The sequence below is a fragment of the Mesoplodon densirostris genome, chromosome 13 (assembly GCF_025265405.1).
Source record: "Mesoplodon densirostris isolate mMesDen1 chromosome 13, mMesDen1 primary haplotype, whole genome shotgun sequence".
Classification (NCBI taxonomy): domain Eukaryota; kingdom Metazoa; phylum Chordata; class Mammalia; order Artiodactyla; family Ziphiidae; genus Mesoplodon; species Mesoplodon densirostris.
This window is the reverse complement of record NC_082673.1, coordinates 12,898,081-12,919,795: the sequence shown is the minus strand read 5'-3', so window position 1 is coordinate 12,919,795 and position 21,715 is coordinate 12,898,081. Positions and strand designations below refer to the sequence as shown.

The 21,715-nt window shown below is 38.1% G+C and overlaps 1 protein-coding gene across 2 annotated transcripts in view; it reads left to right on the top strand.

Annotated features, from left to right (window-relative positions):
- The window catches only part of ARFGEF1 (ADP ribosylation factor guanine nucleotide exchange factor 1), a 138,047-nt gene that overhangs the window by 101,045 nt on the left and 15,287 nt on the right, over window positions 1–21,715 (top strand). For both annotated transcript variants that reach the window (XM_060115445.1, XM_060115446.1), the window contains exons 23-33: window positions 6,342–6,432; window positions 11,874–11,914; window positions 12,009–12,178; window positions 12,544–12,695; window positions 12,819–12,991; window positions 13,954–14,114; window positions 14,947–15,077; window positions 18,122–18,251; window positions 19,813–19,948; window positions 20,031–20,169; window positions 20,781–20,853. In XM_060115445.1, coding sequence (XP_059971428.1) covers window positions 6,342–6,432; window positions 11,874–11,914; window positions 12,009–12,178; window positions 12,544–12,695; window positions 12,819–12,991; window positions 13,954–14,114; window positions 14,947–15,077; window positions 18,122–18,251; window positions 19,813–19,948; window positions 20,031–20,169; window positions 20,781–20,853 — 1,397 coding nt within the window. The remainder of the gene's footprint in view (window positions 1–6,341; window positions 6,433–11,873; window positions 11,915–12,008; window positions 12,179–12,543; window positions 12,696–12,818; window positions 12,992–13,953; window positions 14,115–14,946; window positions 15,078–18,121; window positions 18,252–19,812; window positions 19,949–20,030; window positions 20,170–20,780; window positions 20,854–21,715) is intronic.

Sequence of the window (21,715 nt, the reverse complement as noted above, 5' to 3'; positions counted from 1 at the left end):
TAAAACAGAATTAGAGGGATAGGATAAAATGCCCTTTGACTAACCTTATGAGGGGAAAGCAAGGTGACATTGTAAGTCTTTTTTGCCTGGTCTAGTTTCCAATATTAAGTGACCATTAGTCATAATCTCACAGTTGGGGGTGGGAGAAAGGTACAGTTTAAAATTACCAGCTTTTACCTAAAAAAGAATGAAATATTGCCATTTGCAACAACATGAATGGACTGAGAATATTATATTTAGTGAAGTAAGTCAGACAGAGAAGGACAAATATTATATGATATCACTTACATGTGGAATCTAAAAGATAATACAAATGAGTCTGTATGCAAAACAGAAACAGACTCACAGACATAGAAAACAAATTTATATTTACCAAAGGGAATAGGGAGGGGGGAAGGGAAAAATTAGGAATATGGGATTAACAGATACAAACTACTGTACATAAAATAGATAAGCAACAGGGATTCACTGCATAGTGCAAGGAACTATATTTAATATTTGTAATAACCTGTAATGGAAAATAACCTGAAAATATATATATATTTTAAAAATTACCAGCTTTTAAGACTAAGCAGATAACATTTATGAGTGAAGGCTTAAGATGATAAATAGTTGGGGCAACTGGAGAAAGCATTCATGTTCATATTTTTTTAAAGGTGCTGTGCAGACATAACCAAACTCATGCCAGTGTGGAAACTTTCCCATGGTTCCCCATGAGCTCAGTATAGCCAGGACCTTCCGGATTTAACCCAGTAGGAAAAAAAGGAAGGTATTAACAAAAATGGGTACAGAGGAACCGAAGACAATACATTTTTAGTCATAAATGGAAAGAGTTCCACCAGGGAAGAAGCCAAGTTTAGACTGTCTTTCACTTTGAATACCGTACTTCTGGGTTTGACTTCTTCCATATTTCTTCTTTACTGTGTGCAAGTTACTTTAATTCTCTGAGCTTCAGGTTCCTCTTTTGCAAAGTAATGGTAATATCTACTTACAGAGTTGTCAGGATTAAATAAAAATATATATAAGTGGACTTAGTACAGTGGCTGGTATAATAATTGTTTCTGGATTATTCTTTATCCATCCTCCCTACCTCACTTCCAACCGAGAAATCTAGAGACATGACTTAAAGAGAACAAGAAGGAATAAACCTGAGATCTAAGAATATTTACCATTTACCTTTTTTAAAAAAATAACGTTATTTATTTTTGGCTGCGTTGGGTCTTCGTTGCTGCGCATGGGCTTTCTCTAGTTGCGGCGAGCGGAGGCTACTCTTTGTTGCCATGTGCGGGCTTCTCATTGCAGTGGCTTCTCTTGGTGCGGAGCATGGACTCTAGGTGCACGGGCTTTAGTAATTGCAGCTTGCAGGCTCAGTAGTTGTGGTACGCGGGCCCCAGGGCACACAGGCTTCAGTAGTTGTGGTGCGGGCTCTAGAGCACAGCCTCAGTAGCTGTGGCACACGGGCTTAGTTGCTCCAGGGCATGTGGGATCTTCCCGCACCAGGGATCGAACCTGTGTCTTCTCCATTGGCAGGCGGATTCTTAACCACTGCACCACTGGGGAAGTCCCACCATTTACCTTTTGAGGCTTTGTACTGTAACATTGTATTTCTGGACATTTCTACCTTTTTATGATTTAGTGATTTCTCTGTTGTTGCTTGCAATAAAAATTCTTAGGAAATTTAGAAGAATTTCAGGCTTGAAAAACAATCCATAGAGAAGGAAGTAAAGACGAGGACCATGTTGTGGCTTCAGGTTGGACTGGAACAGTTAGTTCCCAGTGGTAATCCAGCTGTGGCAGCCAGCAGTGCAGCCTGTACCTCACTTGTATCTTAGATTCTGTGATTCTGGGAGGGGCAGGTATAGACCCGATAACTTGGTGAGCCAGCTGCAGGATTTCGAACTGCCTGAGCACCTGAGTGGTTGGTGACGTATGTAACCTGGAAGTAACCTGGAAGTCTGAGTCAGACATTAGAACTATAATTGTTCCAGCAGACAGAATGAGATACAAATGAAAAATATTTACAGGCAAGTGAAGTGAATGTGCATTGATTGATTCAGCAGCTTTTGAAAGCTGCTTTTTTTTTTTTTTTTTCCCAATAAGGCCTAGGGTGTGGAGGAAAGCCCGACCAAAGATAGTTGAGGTTGCCAGGGCTCAGTTGTGGCCAGTAACAGAAGTAGGTTACACTAAAAATAATATACCAGTGGAATATTTTATCTTCTATCAGTGTTAGTAAAACAAGAGAAATAATAATTGCTGATAATGCTTAGTGGTATACTTGAAAATGAATTAAAATTAATTTGATCACTGTGCTGCTGTGCTGCTTAGGTTGCAAGGAGATGAGATGAGCTGTCTTCTCCCTTCAGGAAAAGGGAATTTATATTCAAATATACACTTGGAATCTGGAAATGAGATAAAAATTCCAAGCCACTCAAGCGACCAGCCATACTCTTCCACCTCTCTCATGCTTTATATAGGCTTCCTCTTGTGTCGTCCACTTCTCTTTTCAGCCTGCTGCGTTCTCCACTCACTGCAAAGTGATCAGGTCTCTCAGGTTTTAATCTGTGTCCTAGAGGGAGCCACTCTGTTGAGGCGGCCCCTGTTGGGCAGAGCCCTCCCTTCAGCTTATCTCAGTGGTTAGTTCCCAGCTCGCCCAGTGTGGCAGATGTCCACCCTTCCAGCTGTGCCCTGTCACCTACTCAGACAGATGCTTTCTTCAGGACGCTGTGGTCAGAACTGCAGCTAGAAGAGGACGTGGTACAGATGACTGAGCTGGTCTAGTCTGTACAGAATGTGTTGTTTAAAGACTAAATCAATGCCCTCCTTTATTAACAGCACCTGTACTCCACATATTCATGTAACCAGGTTAATCGGGCTGAGTGTATGTTTATCTGACTTGCTTACTGCTGTGATACAGATCTGTACTTTCACTTCTTGGAAACATGAAACTTTTAGTTATTAAGAATACAGAGCATGGGACTTCTCTGGTGGCGCAGTGGTTAAGAATCTGCCTGCCAGTGCAGGGGACATGGGTTCGAGCCCTGGCCCGGGAAGATGCCACGTGCCGTGGAGCATCTAAGCCCGTGTGCCACAACTACTGAGCCTGTGCTCTGGAGCCCACGAGCCACAACTACTGAGCCCACGTGCCACAACTACTGAAGCCTGTGCGCCTAGAGCCCGTGCTCCGCAACAAGAGAAGCCACTGCAATGAGAAGCCCGCGCACTGCAACAAAGAGTAGCCCCTGTTCGCCACAACTAGAGAAAGCCCGGGCGTAGCAACGAAGACGCAACACAGCCAAAACTAAATAAATAAATTTATTTTTTAAAAAAATAAAGAAAAGAATACATAGCATATGATTATTAGGTTTGAATTATATGCATACTGTTCTTTTATGGTATATATTAAAGTTTAAAAATTCAATTGCTTAATCATATAAATCTTACATGAATATCACAGCACCTACATCTTTGTTCTTAGTTAACCTAAATATTTGTGCTTTTGAATAATTTCTTTGGTAAAACTGAAATTATTAGCCTGTTACTTACACTGTTATACAGATGTTTGAAAGATTTTTTTAAATAAGTTTATTTATTTTATTTTTATTTCTGGCTGTGTCGGGTCCCTGCCGCTGCATGCGGGCTCTCCCTAGCTGCGGTGAGCGGGGGCTACTCTTCGTTGCGGTGCGTGGGCTTCCCATTGCAGTGGCCTCTCCCGCTGCAGAGCACAGACTCCAGGTGTACGGGCCTCAGCAGTTGCGGCTCTCAGGCTCCAGAGCACAGGCTCAGCAGCTGCGGTACACGGGCCCAGCCGCTCCGCGGCATGTGGGATCCCCCCGGACCAGGGCTCACACCCATGTCCCCTGCATTGGCAGGCGGACTCCCAACCACTGCGCCACCAGAGAAGCCCTGAAAGATTTTATATATGTATGAAATTGGTTCTTGGATTGTTAGGCATTTTAAATATTCTTTAAGTAGGTTTATTATTAATGATTACAAATTATTATATCAATATTTAAATATAAAAGGTATAGAAATCTCTATAGGAAGGACATTCATTTGACACACAAAGGAAGTTATGTGGTGACTGGCATTATTTTTTCTCACAGATTCTTCTTCATTAAATTCCTGTAATGTGCTACATACCTCAGGTGTGGCTTGACACTATTTCCCTACCACCCCAGTTGTCACTTACTTCAGGCTTTCATCCTTGTTCACTTGTGTTATGGAAATAGACTCTTAATTTGTCTCCATGGCTCCAGTAGCTCTGCCTGTTGCACTGTGTTCTGCAGATATTAGCAGAATTATTTTTCAGAAAATAGGTTGGATCATGTCAGTCTTCTAAAAGTTCTGATGGTTCCCTGTTTCCAAAAGTAGTGCATTAAACGTGACAGTCAAGGTTCTTAACATTCTATTTCTAGTCTGTCTTTCCAGCTTCATCTCCTACTGCTCATCTTTCTCTCCTTCTTTGTCCTCTGCCAGAATCATCCCCCATTATGGCTTCACCCAAGTGTGTTGAACCATGACCTGCACGTGCATGCTTCCATTACTGTATATATGCTGCTCCTTCTTCCTGAATTGCTTCTTCTCCTTTCTTTCCCATATGATCATCCTTTTAGGCCTAACTTGAATTAATATTTTGTCCTGTGAAGCCTTTCTGTGAGCTAACACCCGCATTCTCCCTTCCCCTATCAAAATGAGTTCTGTTGAGCAACACTTGTATTGTATGTAATTAGTTCATTTCAGCCATGAAGTAATTGTTATATTGTATTAAAGTTGGTTGTAAGTCTGTCTCTCCTGGTAAATTGTTAACTCTGTAGGACAGGGATCACATTCTTTTCACTTTGTTCAGTTCCTGGAATAGAATTTGAGTTCAGCTAGTTTAAATAACATCGTCTATTATGTTTGCATTCAAAAAGTCATTTATTGAGTGTCTAGTTAATCGAGTCAACAAGTATTTGTTGAGCATTTGCTTTGGACTTAATATTGAGTAGAGGAATACAAAGAAAGTGTATGATTTGGTTCCTAATCTTGAGACTTTTTATCTGGCTGAGAAGGCAACAGTAACACACCTGAAGTAATTTAAATAAGAAACTAAATGGAAGAAATGCTGATTTGAGCAGAGTTTATTTAAGTATAAACTTAAGTACTTACAGAGGAAGGTGAAACAGTGGAGGGGAATCCTTCATTGAGAACTCAAAGTTGGGTCTTGGTAGATAAATTTTAGGTAGTTGTGGGATGGCCTGAATAGAGACAGGTATTGGGAAGAATGTTGAAGGGAACTGCCTTAAGCGCTAGGCTGAAAAGTTTATACTTTGTCCTGAAAGTAATAATAAGCAAAATGAAGGTGATGATTTAGGAAAATTAGTCTCCAGGAGAAAAAAGGAGAGATTGAAGAGGGGAAAAATCAGCAAAAGGGAAAGCAGTGAGGAAACTATTATATATAGTAATAGTAATCTGGGCCTGAAATTACAACGGTCTAAACCGAGTAGGAATGAAAACAAATGAATCATATGAAAAACAGCCCAAAAGAAAGATTTAGTGAAAGTGGAGGAAGGGAAGGATATCAAAGATGATTGTAAGGTTAAGAGTTTGAAAACTGGGGAAATTGTTGTTTTGCTACCTAACACATGGAACCAGTGTTGGGGGAAAAGATGAGTGATTCTTTTGAATAAGAGGATATTACAGCATACTGGTAGAATTTCCAGTAAACATTTGTAAATGGGACTGGAGACTGCATTACAGGGGAGATCTAATTATCGATACATGGAATTGGTAATCCTCCTTAGTAGATAGCTTTTTTTTTTTTTTGCGGTACACGGGCCTCTTACTGTTGTGGCCTCTCCCGTTGCGGAGCACAGGCTCCGGACGCGCAGGCTCAGCGGCCATGGCTCACAGGCCCAGCTGCTCCGCGGCACGTGGGATCTTCCCGGACCGGGGCACGAACCCGTGTCCCCTGCCTCGGCAGGCGGACTCTCAACCACTGCGCCACCAGGGATGCCCATTAGTAGATACCTTTGGAACTGGGGTTAGTGCTGTGCTTCTTGAGGGAAATTATTCCTAATGTCATTAATTTTGTGATCAAAATTCTCAGTGCCCCTAAGTTGTGTGATCTTTGCAAACACAGTTTGTGTCTTTAACCATGTCTGTATACCACTTAGTATATAGCTCAGTAAGCACCTTTGGCCTTGATAAATGGTCATTGATACCAAAAGAATCGCTCCCCCCAAAGCTTGATTTCTTTCATTAGGAAAATAACTGATTTCAGAAATGTGTTTTAGAACTGAACGTGTGCTCTTCCACTGAATCCTTTTCAAACTGAAATGCCTCTCTTTCCTGTGTGGCAGTTGGAGGAAATGTGGACTGGAAGCAGATAGCAAGTATTCAGGAATCCATTGGAGAGACCAGTTCTCAGAGTGTTGTCGTTGCCGTAGATAGGTAAGGTGCTTGCTTTATTCCCTTCTCAGAGGGACACTGTTTTAATTCTGTAGCACTTAGATGTATCCGCTCGTTAGTTAAAAGAGAAACATTATTGCCAAGACATCTTCTCTTAAGTAATATAAGACTGTATTGTGATATGCTGTGATTTAAATGATGAAGTACCTATAATTTTGCTTTCAAATCATAGAATATAGGAAGGAGATAAACAGTATGAAAATTTAAGTGATAGACATTAGTGGGCATTAGGGAAATTGTAACCTTGATGAGAAAAAACACGGTTCTTTTTTTTTCTTTATTTTTTTAAAATTTCCTTTATAAAAAATATACTTCCCTTATTATCCCTGTTTGAAAATAGAGTATAATTTGTCTTTTTGAGTGTATGATATAGGATTGCATTATGGGTGAAATGAAGGGGTTTGCTGGCAGTTCTCATTATAAACTTCTTTGAATAGGATTTCAGAATTTGTATATTATCTACATTACCAGATATTCCTCACTTTTAGTTTGTTTTCTAAAAGAAAATCTATACTATGGTTTATTTTGCTATAGACTATTTAGTTTATTCTAGATTTTTAAAATTCCCAGTGTGTAAAACAATATCTAGTGGGTTTTTTTTTGAAGATGAGCTTTTTCCAGATGGATGCCCAAATAATTGAAACTTAACATTTTACAACACTGATGTTTAAATTTTTTTTAACACTTCTGATGGAAACTTTCAAAAATACAATAGGTACTGTAATTTTTTTGGTGCTTAGAGACGCATGCTGATCCATTATTTGACTTTGCTTTGGATAAAACCTTTTTGCTCTAAGTGTGGACAGACCCGAGTGTTCATTTGCTCCTGGCCCTGGCAGTGCTCCCTGGGACTTTATCCTTGAAAAGAATTCTTCATGTCCAATGGCCACTTGCTTTCCTTTTTTTTTTTTTTTGAGGGAAGGAGGTAATTTGCCTTTCTCTTGTGAAGGTTGAAAAAAGATTGTGTATCATCTTATACCTACTATACAACTCAGAGGCTTAGCATGTGCTGCTTGGCACTCTTCCAGGTGCTTTCTGGGAAGGGGATCTAATAAAGAGTTGGGTAGATGTATATGTATAACCGATTCACTTTAAAACAAACCAAGAAAACAAAGTGCTTTCCATGTGTTCCTTCATTTTATCCTTTCAGCAGCCTCTGAGATAAGTAGTATTATTGTCCTCAATTTACAAATGAGGAACCTGAGACGAGGGGAATTAGATAATTTGCTCATTCTCACAACCAGGCTAATCTTGTCTTGATTACTACCATAACCCTTTCATTAGTAGAGAATCTGGAGGAGTGGCACCGAGATATACACTCAGGCAGCATATCTCTTAGTGTGTTCAACCTCTCTGCCTGCGTGTACAGCTCCAGAGCAGTGTAATATCTGCCCTTCTACTACTAGGATAGATATCTTCCGAATGGTTTTCTAGCCATCCAGAAAATCATCTTCACTGTCATTATGAGAATCTATTCAGGCAACAGTCTGTTTCCTTAATATATTTCATATGACCAAAGCCAGTTCTGATTTATCCAGCTGTCCACTGTTTGTTACAGGGAGACATGTCACTCATTTGAACAAATGATATGCCTCTCCGTTTTAAGAACGTGTGCTGTTTCAGAGGAGTCTTAGCACAAATTCTGTTAGTACTTCGTTGTCTCAAACTCATCATCACCAGATACTTCTACAACATAAATTCAATGTCCAATTTTATACAAGGGCTCAATATTTAAATTTTACTTTATAGTGAAAGCATTAAAAGTTACCTCTTTGATTTGTTATAAGATTATTTTATTCTTATGTGGTACATATCACTTCCTTGTTAAATTTCTTCTGAATTCCTTTCTGAGTATCTGAGTTTATTCTTATTTGTAATATTCTGATTCTAGTCTATAAGCTAATTCAGTAAGATATCCCTGGTATTCAAGACAGTGGTGAGAGTATTGTCAGGCATCATCCTGGAAAGTTCTGTACTTGTCCAGCAAAAAAAGTCATTTTTCTGTCCCTAGGCCTATTGTTCTGGATAATCTGTTATGACAAGTATAGGAACTAAATATGGAAAATAAAATAATTTTTCTTTGCTTAATTATATATAGCTTCTGTTTCTTAATCAATGGAAAAATATATGTGGTTCCATCAGAAGCTTTAAAATGGTAAAATTTTCTGATTATCTTCACTTTTGTATTTGGAATCCTGTACTGTTAGAATTTAGGAGAATATAGGACACTTTAATCTGGAGTACCTGATCCTCTAGGATTTGCTAGGGAAACATTTGCTAGGCATTGTTAAACCAGATACTTCATAAGTATTACTAAACTTCGCAGGGGTGGATTTTGTCCAGGAATGATTTACCCCCTGAAAGTTAAAAAACAGTTATTTAGTACCATAGTTTTTATTTTTATTATTGTTTTTGAAGCACACCAGATCTAGCTTTATACTGACCCGTCCCTCACTTTGGAATGTTCTGTCACCTATCAGAAAATATGGACAGCTCCTCCCCAGCTGTGTTTGCTCATAAACATCTTTCGTTTGGGTCCGAGCAGTAAATGTTACCTCTGATATTTTCACTATGAAAATGTTAAATACACAGTAATTTAGTCTGCCTGTATGTTGCATACAGCTAAAAGTTTATTTGATCCAGAATCTGCAAGTTTTATCTTTTTTTTTTTGCATGGTTACATTGCTATCATAATGTGAATGAATTCAGTAATCTATCAATTTTTTTTCCTACTCGTACTTCTCAGGCAATGTCTTTTAATATTAACACACAAGATTCTCATGCTTCTGTTCTCTGCTTTTCATACATGGCATGTAGAATCCATTTCATAGATGATTCTGTGAAACACAGCTCTGTTCTCCTGCCTTAGTATATTAAGGCTTAACGTTAAATGCCTCCACAGACTGCTGTGCTCCACCATATGGCCTATCTTTAGTGGAGCGTTACTAGAAATAGAGTGACCCCTCAGAGGCTACCCAAGTGAGTAGGAATTTAAATGCCCTGTCTCAGGATGCACGCTCCACCTCCGTTCCACTGTCTCCTGAGTCTCCAGAACCTGGTTGCTGATGATCTCCTCTGTTCTTGTTGCCTCTGTTCTTCACCATCTCACCACGTTTAGAGGAGTCATTGCTGCTTTCCCCTGGAGTTGCATATAATCGCCATCTCAGCTTCTGTTCTTTACTCAAACTATATGCTTTGTCATTTGCTTCCTTCTCAGTTAAAAAAAAGAAAAAAAGCTTTCTCGTTTCTTCTGTTCCTTTTCCTGTTGTTTCCCCTGTACTGTTTACTTTTGACCTTCTTTGTGGTATGGTTTTTATAGCCATTGCCTTCCATGAGAATACCTCTAGTTTGAGAAACAGCTTAATGACATTCCTAATGCATAGTTTAGCGAATCTCATTTTTGTTCATGTGAGAGGTTTGTAGGCTTGGTATATTTTAAATTTCTGGATCCAGTCTAACCAGTGGATTCAGTGGGGCCCCATTCCTCTTACGTTTTCTCCCAGATTGTGTTTTCAGTCAGATTTTTGAACTGTTGTTTTGTTCTACTGATAAGAGCAATATAGGAAATCTCAAGATACCCCTTTAGCAGGAGATCAGATTCTGAGTTATTGCATCGTCAGTTTTTAAGCCATTTTTCCTATCTTGTTTTTGTTACTCATTACCAGGATGCATAGACCTTCAAGGACGTTGAGGTTGAAAAATCATGTATACCCAGAATTTTTAGACAGTGGTTGTAGGAAAAAACTAGAATGTATTTTAAATGTTTAAATTATGTTTTGGTCAGGTAAGTGTGGGGCAGTATAGCAAAATGGTTGAGAGGCTGGACTCTGGAGTCTGCCTTTCCTGGTTTGATTCTTGTCTCTAACACTTACTGGTCCTGTGACTTTCAGAAAATTATTAAATATCTTTGTGCCTCAGTTTCTATGTTGATAAAATTGGGAATATAATAGTATATACACACCTCATGGTGTTTGTGATTATTATGTGAGTGGATATATATATAAAGCAGTTAGGATAGTATCCACCTGGTGATTGTTGGTAGCTATTACTGTTACTATGACGACTGTTATTTCTAAGTTTAATAGTTGACCTGCTCCTGCCTTTGAGGTTTCCTTTTTATTGTGCAAATACTATGATGTACATTTTTTTTTAATTTTTTGCTTTATAACAAATTTAATCAGTTATACATATACATATGTTTCCATATCCCCTCCCTTTTGCGTCTCCCTCCCACCCTCCCTATCCCACCCCTCCAGGCAGTCACAAAGCACCGAGCTGATCTCCCTGTGCTATGTGGCTGCTTCCCACTAGCTATCTACCTTACGTTTGGTAGTGTATATATGTCCATGCCGCTCTTTCACTTTGTCACAGCTTACCCTTCCCCCTCCCCATATCCTCAAGTCCATTCTCTAGTAGGTCTGTGTCTTTATTCCTGTATTACCCCTATGTTCTTCGTGACATTTTTTTTTCTTAAATTCCATATATATGTGTTAGCATACAGTATTTGTCTTTCTCTTTCTGACTTACTTCACTCTGTATGACAGACTCTAGGTCTATCCACCTCATTACAAATAACTCAATTTCATTTCTTTTTATGGCTGGGTAATATTCCATTGTATATATGTGCCACATCTTCTTTATCCATTCATCCGATGATGGACACTTAGGTTGTTTCCACATGATGTACATTTTAAATTACGGAATATGAGCTCATCCTGGAAGTCACATCAAATCCTTGGTTACAAACTCGGAACATGGATAAAAATGCAGACTTTAAAATAAGAGGACTAATATGTTTATGCTGAAATCTTTTATGAAACTTTGAAGCACAGTAAAAGAGCTCAGTGAAGAAGGCAGGGCAAAGCTGGACAGCATAGCTTAGCTCTAACCATTTAAATGCCGTAAGAAAAGTGGGTTAGCCACTTGTTGGTTAAACTGTTGGAGACTATTTGCAAGGTTCTATTAACCATTTGTAATTTAACATAAGTGAGTTTTTTAATCAAACACACATTGCTTATAAAAATAAAGTAGAAGTTTTCATTTTAAGAACATGTTTAATGTGGGTAAATACTCAGGAAAATTGAAAAATCTTGTTTTGTGTATGCCAATTATTAGTTTTACAACTTAACATTTTTCTTATTCTAAGACTCTCATAAGATACCTTTCCTAGTGTTTATAAATTTACTAATAAAATTACAACAATGTATGTGTACTCTAATATATCATTCGGTACAAAGGAGGGAGGGAGGAACATCCAAGCTATACTTGTTACTAAAATACATGATAAAAATATTCATTTGATTACCTGATTTTTTGTTCCCTTAAAACAGATAAAAGTAGCTCGTACCCCAGGCCACTTACTTTTGAATTGATGTATCAGAAGTGAGACGTTACAAGTTTTTGAATTATATTTTTTTCTTTAGAATATTTACAGGGTCCACAAGGCTAGATGGAAATGCTATTGGTAAGTATGTACATTTACTCCACTTAAAAACTGATTTTTGGCTTAAAAGACTTCAAAGTTAAGTTTTAAAAATGTTAATCTATTTATGTTATAGTGGATTTTGTCCGTTGGCTCTGTGCTGTGTCTATGGATGAATTACTTTCCACTACACATCCAAGAATGTTTAGTCTACAAAAAATAGTAGAAATATCATATTACAACATGGGAAGAATAAGATTGCAGTGGTCTCGAATTTGGGAAGTTATTGGAGATCATTTTAATAAGGTATTTGAGTAATTATAGGATTTGCTTAATTTGTAATTTTTTGTTGTTTAAAATTTCCTTATCATAATCTAATTGAGACCTTTTTCCTTTCCAAGCAGTTTTTTATTACATTTTTGTAATTGGATTTAGAAAACCCTTTGAGTCCTGTTCTTTCTTTTAGAAATAATTGCTCTAGGTTTTAAGAATTTAGTTAAAATATGTTCTTCTTGTTGAGAAATATTGTTAGCACACTTAGTGCCTTTATGGAGAATCTTTGAATTTACCTATCTATGCTATTAATTATATATTTTTTCTAAAATAAAAAATAAAGAATTAGCAAGTTTCACTGCTGATATTAGCACCCTGTATTTCTGTTGCCATTACAGGTTGGCTGTAATCCTAATGAAGATGTAGCTATTTTTGCAGTAGACTCCTTGAGGCAATTGTCAATGAAGTTCTTAGAGAAAGGGGAGCTTGCTAATTTCAGATTCCAGAAGGATTTCTTAAGACCTTTTGAACATATAATGAAACGGAACAGGTATTATATTTGTTGAATTGCTTAATATCAGAAAAATACCTTATTTTCCACAGTAGGGGGAAAACAGAAGAAAAGGGAAAAAACCTGATGAGTTTTATCCAAGCAATTGTATTAATATTTTAGGTCTCCAACAATTCGAGATATGGTTGTACGGTGTATAGCACAGATGGTTAATTCTCAAGCTGCTAACATTCGGTCTGGATGGAAGAACATTTTCTCTGTATTTCATCTAGCGGCATCTGATCAAGATGAAAGCATAGTTGAACTTGCATTCCAAACAACGGGGCATATTGTCAGTGAGTATTCTCTAAGCTCTGTTCAAGTTAAAGAAAACAAAACTCTAACGTGTTCAGAAGATAATTCAAGTATAAAATTATGGGCTTTAAGTTTTCCAAGTTTTGCCTACAGAAGCAGAGTAAATAGTGACAGTATTATCATCATTATAATGTTATAGTTAACATTTATCGAATGTTTACTATATGGCAAGCACTATAAGCACTTTGCATGCATTTTCTTCAGTCTTCACAGTAACTGTATAAGATAAATATCTTTATTATCTCTCTCTTTTTTTTAATAGATAAGGAAACTCAGACCCAGTGAGGTTAAGTAATTTGTCTAAAGGCACAAAACTAGTGAGTGATGGAGTTGAGATGCAAAGCCAGAGAGTCTTAAAGCACAGCATTTGTTCTTCAGCACTGCACTACACAGCCTCCTTTGACTTTAAAGAAGAATAAAATACTAAGGATCTAAATTAAGCCTCTCTAGAAGATAATGATGTCATCATCATCAACATCAAGAATGATGACGTCATCATAGCTGTCATTTATTGAGTGCTTGCTTGAATTAAGTAAACTAAGTACAGTGCCAAGCACTTTACTTACATTTTATTTAGTGCTTACCACTATCCTGTGCATATTATTATCACCATTTTATAGATTAAGAAACTCAGATACAGAGAGATTAAATGTAATTTTGAATATTCACTCAACAACCGTTGATTTTGTATCTACTGTGTACCAGTCACTCTATTAGGTACTGGGTTTATAGTGTAAACAAAACACAGACCTGTTTCCCTGTTTCTACTACTCAAGGCAGTCAAGTAACTGGTCGGGACAGACGTTGGAACCAATGTCTATTGGACATTAAAACCCTTAATCTTTAAGAAGTATCCATTACATCTAGAGGTTGGTGTATTTGAGGTATAATTAAGAAAAGCTGAAAGTTGATAATTATATTTATGTGTTTTTCTCCCATATAGCCCTTGTGTTTGAAAAGCACTTTCCAGCAACCATTGATTCTTTCCAGGATGCAGTGAAATGTTTGTCTGAATTTGCATGCAATGCAGCTTTCCCAGACACAAGTATGGAAGCAATTCGACTTATTCGCCATTGTGCAAAATATGTGTCTGATAGACCTCAGGTATAGCATCATTTAGTAAACAAAATGTTACTGAGCATTTATTTCCAGTCAAAGATCTAAGTTTATTTGGGAATTGAGGGGATATGAAGTATTTATTTTTCAGAATTATCTGAGTTATGGTTACATTTGTTGAAGATGTCAGGTATTTTTCTGAGTGTTTCACGTGTATTAACTTGTTTAATATTCCATAACAGCTTTATGGGATAGGTTGTGTTGTAGCCCCATGTACATAAGGAATCTGAGGCACAAGGAAGTTAAAAATGTGCCCCTGCATGCGGGGGATAGTAAAGGAGACCTAGGATTTGAACCCAAGCCTGTGTTTTTAGCCATTACCTTAATATACTGAGGTTGACCGTGGATGAGTGTAGGCTTAAGCACTGAAGTGAAAGGTTGAATTGGCAGCCTGGCTGCCAGCTCTGACTTGCATATCTGAGTCTATCTTGTAACTGTCCTAAGGAGCAGTGATGCTTCATAGATTTTTACTACATACTGACACGGACCTGTGGGGTATTTAGTTCTTCTCGTGTACATCTACTCATTTGATCTTCACACCTCCCCGGTGTGGTGGCATGGCTGCATGATGTAATAACCATTTAAATGATAAAAATGGAAACTTGAGTAATGCAGAAAACTGGTGATGGAGTTGAAGCTGAAAGCAGCTTTTGGTTTCTAGTCCAGTGCTCTATAGGCAGTTGTAATCTCCATCTTTTTTTAAGTTATCAAATTGCTCACTTTTGATTAGTAAAGTGTTAAAAAACTTTTTGGAGAAATAATATGCTTAATGTATAGGTATTATGTTTTGCCTTTAGTAAACCTGCGTTTCTTCTTGAAGGCTTTCAAGGAATACACAAGTGACGACATGAATGTGGCACCTGAAGACAGGGTGTGGGTGAGGGGATGGTTCCCAGCTCTCTTTGAGTTGTCCTGTGTCATCAACAGATGCAAGTTAGATGTGAGAACCAGGTAACAGCCAGTACTTGAAATTGAAATTTTGAGAGGCTTATTCTTACTTTAATCAAATCAACTTATATGAACGCCAGTTCAATTTTATTAAGTATAGTAGTTATTCGATAGGCAGATTTTAAAATATGTTAAGTAGAGCAACAATAAAAAATGGAAATAAATTACTTTTCCTTAAAATTTGACTGTGGCCTACTTTGAGTTTTAGGTTCTATGTTAATTTACACTTTCTGTCTTTCATACATTTGTTTCCAATCAGAAATTGAAGTTAGCACCAAAATTCATCTTCTGATGAATGATGAAAGAATTTCCAAATGCATGTCTTTGGTGGACTTTAGGTGAAGAACCGTTGCTTTTTGAAGACTGGCCAGTAACATAGTTTTGAATAATATAGGCCTGTTCAAAAAGAATTGAACTCTTTCAAAAGTATATTCTCAATAAAAGATCTATATGAATATCCAGTCCATTTGTAAAGAAACTATTACGGGTATAATGTAACCAGACAAGTACTCAGTGCACACTTCTTACAGTTATAAGAAGTTGTTATGAATTTGTTAGAGTTCACATCAATCCCATAGTATTGCTTTTCTCACCCTGTATTTTTGATGGCCAAATTGAAATGACCAACTTGTGTATCCTAACGTCTCTCAACAGTGCATCAGAAAGGTAGTATAGACTTGTAACAAATCAGTGATAGAATATAATGAAAGAATGAATCTCTCCTTCCACCACTTAGGCCAGAACCACACCTATCCCCAGCCAAGGTTAAGTTTGTTTTATAGCCTAAGAAATGTTTCACTTTTATAGTGCTATTTGTTATAACAAATTTTGTGAAATAGAAAATAATCCAAAATATGACTCACAACTTGGAAACTTGTTATAGAATTTAGTAATCACAAGCACATATGACGTTATATTTCACATGTAGGCACTGAGGAATTTTTGTCAGTGGACCTGTTAGGAAACTTGATAAAATTCAAGATGGCCCCCAATTGATATAACTCTAAATTATTTAGGTATACAGCTTTCAAATGTCCAGCCACTTCAGTAGAGCAACGAACATGTCATAACTGACGAGTCATAGAAACTCAGCACCCCACTCCCTGCCCTTGTTTATTTGTAGAAGTCTGTTTGACGTAGACCTACCTGCTTTCTTAGCCTCTCAGCCTGTCCTTGTCTGGGACCACACTACCTTGCTTCTCACCCTATCCTATGTTCAGATTATGGATGGGTTTAGTTGTTAAAGAGAAGAGAAAAGGGATGTTCTAGTTGGTAAAAAAAAAAAAGAGGGAAAATATGAGTTAACTTTGTTCAGTGATGGCTTTGATTTTCTTAACCTCATTCCAGGATTTGTAAAGGCAGTTATTTAGATTACACTTTAAAATGCAGCACTACGATTTGTATAACACACTAATTACAAAGTACTTTCAAATGCATTCTCATTTGAGTCCCTCAAAATTCTGTAGATTTAGGGGTGAATAATTAACCTGGAGCCCTACCCATTCTTTTTCCCTACACCAGCAACTTAAGTATTCATCAAAACTTGTTCCATAGTAAAAAGTCTTGGAAACCTCTCTAGATCTGTGCTTGCTTTGGGGGCCTGGAAGAAACAGGATTTTCACATCCACTCACCCCAGCTCTGGGGGTTAGTTAGCATCCAGTTTACTTGGAGTGGGAGGAAGAGGGAGCCTTGTCCCATTGTAGGGGAGACATGGAACTCTGACACGGTTCTCCTGGGGAAGACAGAGTGTGTTTCTTCCACAGGAATCCCTTTACTGTAGTTCCTTTACTTCTGATTTTACACATTAGGTATCTTACAGATCAAATAAACTGTTGTGAACTTGCCGTAGGACTGAACTACCATAATGTTATTTTACACACCTATTGAACAAATACTTGTTTAGAGTCTATTATGTATCAGGCATGTACTAGGCCCAGGGGTAGCACAGCAGCAAATGAACTAGACCACGTACCAGTCCTTATGGAGTGTTTCAAAGGAAATTTTGTTCTGGCTTACTGTCAGACTTTTCGAAATATAAACCTTTTCTAAGTGGAAGGGTACCTATATTTTACTAGAAGAAATTACTGCATAGAGAAAAGATCAAGCTTTTTAATGTTTACATGAAGGCATTATTTCAAGAAAGATAATAAGGAATCAAAAGGCAATTTTGAGTTTTAGTTGTTTTTTTGTTTTTTGTTTTTTTTCTTTTTGCGGTATGTGGGCCTCTCACTGTTGTGGCCTCTCTCGTTGCGGAGCACAGGCTCCGGATGCGCAGGCCCAGCGGCCATGGCTCACGGGCCCAGCCGCTCCGCGGCACATGGGATCCTCCCAGACCGGGGCACGAACCCGTATCCCCTGCATCGGCAGGCGGACTCTCAACCACTGCGCCACCAGGGAGGCCCTTGAGTTTTAGTTTTAACACTTATTCAAAAGAGAAGAATGGGATATGAAAGCAGTTTATTTGTTCAAGGAACACTTAACTGTGTGCCCCTGTGTGACAGGTGCTGCTCTGGCCTGGGATACAGCAGGAAACAGACACCCTGCCCACAGTAGTGTCTTAGTGGATTAGTTTGATAAATCCTTCAGTTTGAGGATATTATATGAACAATTAGAGTGTTAACTAAAAATTCCTATAGCTCTTTGAAAAAGATTTTCCAAAATCTAATTTTATTTGTTCGTAGACTGATTTCCGTGGCCACAGTGCCACAAAATTAATATTCACCCAAATGATGATCTTTCTCAATCTATAATTCCATTTACATTTTTTAAATGCTGGAATGATGGGGTGGGAGTGGAAGAAAAGTAGAAGAAAAAATTTTCAGGCCAAGTCCTTTGGAGTTTTTTCCTAAATGATGCATCCTAAAGAAACCTGTTTTACAACCTAAATTTTTTTAAAGCTCAGTATCATGTGTTAGTTTAAAAGCAGTTTTAAACTTTGCTTTCAGTAACTTTGTGCACTAACTATAAAAACTGTTTTAGGAGGGGGATACTAATGTGGTATGCTTTTTTGTATTATAGCTTTCCTAATTACATTTTATCATTTTAGGGGTTTAACAGTAATGTTTGAAATAATGAAAACTTATGGCCACACTTATGAAAAACACTGGTGGCAGGATTTATTTAGAATTGTTTTCAGAATCTTTGACAACATGAAATTGCCAGAACAGCAGACAGAGGTAAGAGAACATGAGATTTTCATTTAACACAGTGAAGTCAGAAGGTTCTTTTTTTCCCTAATACATTTTAGTATTTCAAATTTAAACACGGTGAACAGAAAAAAATCCTAGAAATTTTTTCTTTACGGCATTATAATATAGTAGTAAGTCTTTATAAACAATGCAATTTGGGGATAGAAGTGAGTTAATGAATTGGGTTTTGTTTTCAGTGTTTTTGTTGAACTTCCAGTGTCTTTTCCTCATTTTAATGTTGTCACAAGTAAAACATCAGTAGCTCTCCTTAGTATTCATAGGGCTTCTTATTCTGAATTGAAGAAGGAATGCGTGTTTATTTATTTATTTCAAAGTCTTTATTACAGACCAGTTACAGTATGTGTTTCAGTAAGTGTGGGAAAGAACATCAGGTCTTCGTGTTTTGTCCCATATAGTGTATTAAATGCAAATTTGGGGGCCTCTCTGACCTGCACAAAATTTTATTTTAGATCTACAGGTAGACTCTTAAAACATTTTATAAAGTGGACTACGTAGACACATGTTTATGCCCTGGCACAAAACCATGTATAAAAATTACTCCAGGGGCTTCCCAGGTGGCGCAGTGGTTGAGAGTCCACCTGCCAATGTAGGGGACACAGGTTCGTGCCCCAGTCTGGGAAGATCACACATGCCGCGGAGCAGCTGGGCCCGTGAGCCATGGCCACTGAGCCTGCGCGTCCGGAGCCTGTGCTCCGCAACGGGAGAGGCCACAGCAGTGAGAGGCCCACATACCACAAAAAAAAAAAAAAAAAAATTAGTCCAGATTAGTCCATTTGAGAAAAATAAAGAAATTACTTACACTCCCTCCCCCTTTTGGGGGGGCTGTGTTGGGTCTTTGTTGCTGCACGGGCTTTCTCTAGTTATGGCGAGTGGGGACGACTACTCATTGCTTTGTGCGGGCTTCTCTTGTTGTGGAGCACCAGCTGTAGGTGCATGGGCTTCAGTAGTTGTGATGTGCGGGCTCAGTAATTGTGGCTCGCGGGCTCTAGAACGCAGGCTCAGTAGTTGTGGAGCACAGGCTTACTTGCTCCTCAGCATGTGGGATCTTCCTGGACCGGGGCTCAAACCTGTGTCCCCTGCATTGGCAGGCGGATTCTTAACCACTGCGCCACCAGGGAAGTCTCCTACTTAGACCCATTTTATTTTAAACCTATGCTAACCCACTTGGATAAATTCTTGTCATTGCCTTCCTCTATTTTTCTTCCACGTTCTGTCATATTCTGGAGCAAGACCAACTGTTGTTATTAGTGTCAATTGTTTGAAAAGTCATAGCGTTAACAGCCAGACAATGCAGTGATTTTTTTTTCAATAAAACAGTGCAGAAAATAGTTATTTTATATGCAGATGGTTATGGGATAATGAAGAGAAATAGATCAGATATAAAGTTGAGGTGAATGTCACATTCAAGGAGTTGAGTGCTCTGAAAGGAACATACAGACTTACGTTTTAAGTATGGAAACATATTTCTTTGAAATTCTAGTAGTTGTTGAATGGCCTGACCTTCATTTAATGACTGTCTCCCCTGTAGAAAGCTGAGTGGATGACAACGACATGTAATCATGCGCTTTATGCTATCTGCGATGTGTTCACCCAGTATTTAGAAGTACTCAGTGATGTACTTTTGGATGACATTTTTGCCCAGCTCTACTGGTGTGTGCAGCAAGGTAGGTCCGTACCAGATAAGTGACACAAAGTGTTAAATGTGACCCTGGTAATACCCAAATGAATTGCTCTTTTCTTTTCTAGACAATGAGCAGTTAGCGCGATCTGGTACGAACTGCTTAGAGAATGTTGTTATTCTGAATGGTGAAAAATTTACCCTAGAAATCTGGGATAAAACTTGTAACTGCACACTGGACATCTTCAAAACCACAATTCCACATGCGTAAGAAGATTTTATACAACTTTATATTTGTATATTGAATGATGGACATGAAAGGTTTGATAGTAACTAGTGATTTCTCATAACAGAAATCCTTTTTAAAATATCTCAGTGTTCTTTGAATTTGTGTTTATTGCAAATCAGACTCCTGTAAAACCATAACAAATACATGAATTAAATTTTTTATATACCCAAACTTTTAGTCTCATGATTTAAAATTTGGGTCATAATGAAGTGATTTAATAAGATTTTATTCATCCAGATTAAACCAAGCAGTGGTTCTGAATTGAAAAAAAGAAAATCTCAGCATTTGTTTTAGTTACTGTAAATGTAATAATCTAAGGAAAATTTATTGTATTTTGTATTACAATATTGTAAATACTGTATTTTACGGTTAATTATCATCTTTTTCTAAGGGATAAGTTTGGAATTGAATTGTAGTGGAGTTTTTACTGATTGGGAAACTAAGACATAGTCTTGCTAAATGACTTGATGGCACCTGGATCATTTGTAGGACACCTTGAACTTGCTTCCCAGCTCGTTTCATTTCAAAACATGTTGGATGCGGCGTGCTTCACACTCTCAGTGACTGGTGTGATTTTGGTGTTTTAAAGGCTCTTGACCTGGCGTCCTGCTTCTGGAGAAGCTGCTCCTGCACCTCCGTCTCCTGTGAGTGAAAAACAGCTGGTAAGTTTTAACAGATAAAGCATATATTAAATTACTTAACTATTTGTGGTAAATACTCTACCGTGGGGCAGATTCTTTTATATGAGCCCAGCTCTTTTAAAAAGATGTCGTAAAATATAGATGGTCTTGACACAGAGTAAGAGGATCTTGAGAGCGCAAGAGGCAGGCGCCAGTTTACAGAAGGGTTTACATACCAAGCTGAAGATGTGATTGGATGTTATTTTATTTAAACTTTCAACTTTGATATAATTTCACCTTAGAGAAAAGTTACAAAAGCAGTTTAAAGAATTCTGATAGACCCTTCACGCAGCTTATTGGCTTCCTAGATCTGCCATAACAAATTACTACAAACTTAGTGGCTTAACACAGAAATTTATTCTGTCACGGCTCTGGAGGCCAGAGGTCCGAACTCAAGGCATCAGCAGGGCCACACTCCCTCCCAGGGTGTTTAGGGAGAAGCCTTCTTTGCTTCCTCTAGCTTCTGGTGGCTGCCGACAGCCCCTGGCGTCCTTGGCTTGTACCCACATCCCTCCATGTTAACGTAGCTGTGTGAAGCCAAATCTCTCCCTCCTTTCTCCTTTAAGGACACTAGCCATTAGGTTTAGGGTCCTCCCCAAATTCAGAATGATCTCGTCTCAAGATCCTTAACTTTAAAGACTCTGTTTCCATGTAGCCTTCACAAGTACCAAAGGTTAGGACTTGGACTTACCTCTTTGGGGCCACTGTTTAACCCATTGTTTATCCTCTGGTGCCCCAAAATTCATGTCTGTCTTTCGGGCAAAGTCATTTATGCCATCCCAACATCCCCGGAGTCTCAACTTAGTGTAGCATCAACACCAAGTCCAAAATGTCATGTAAATAT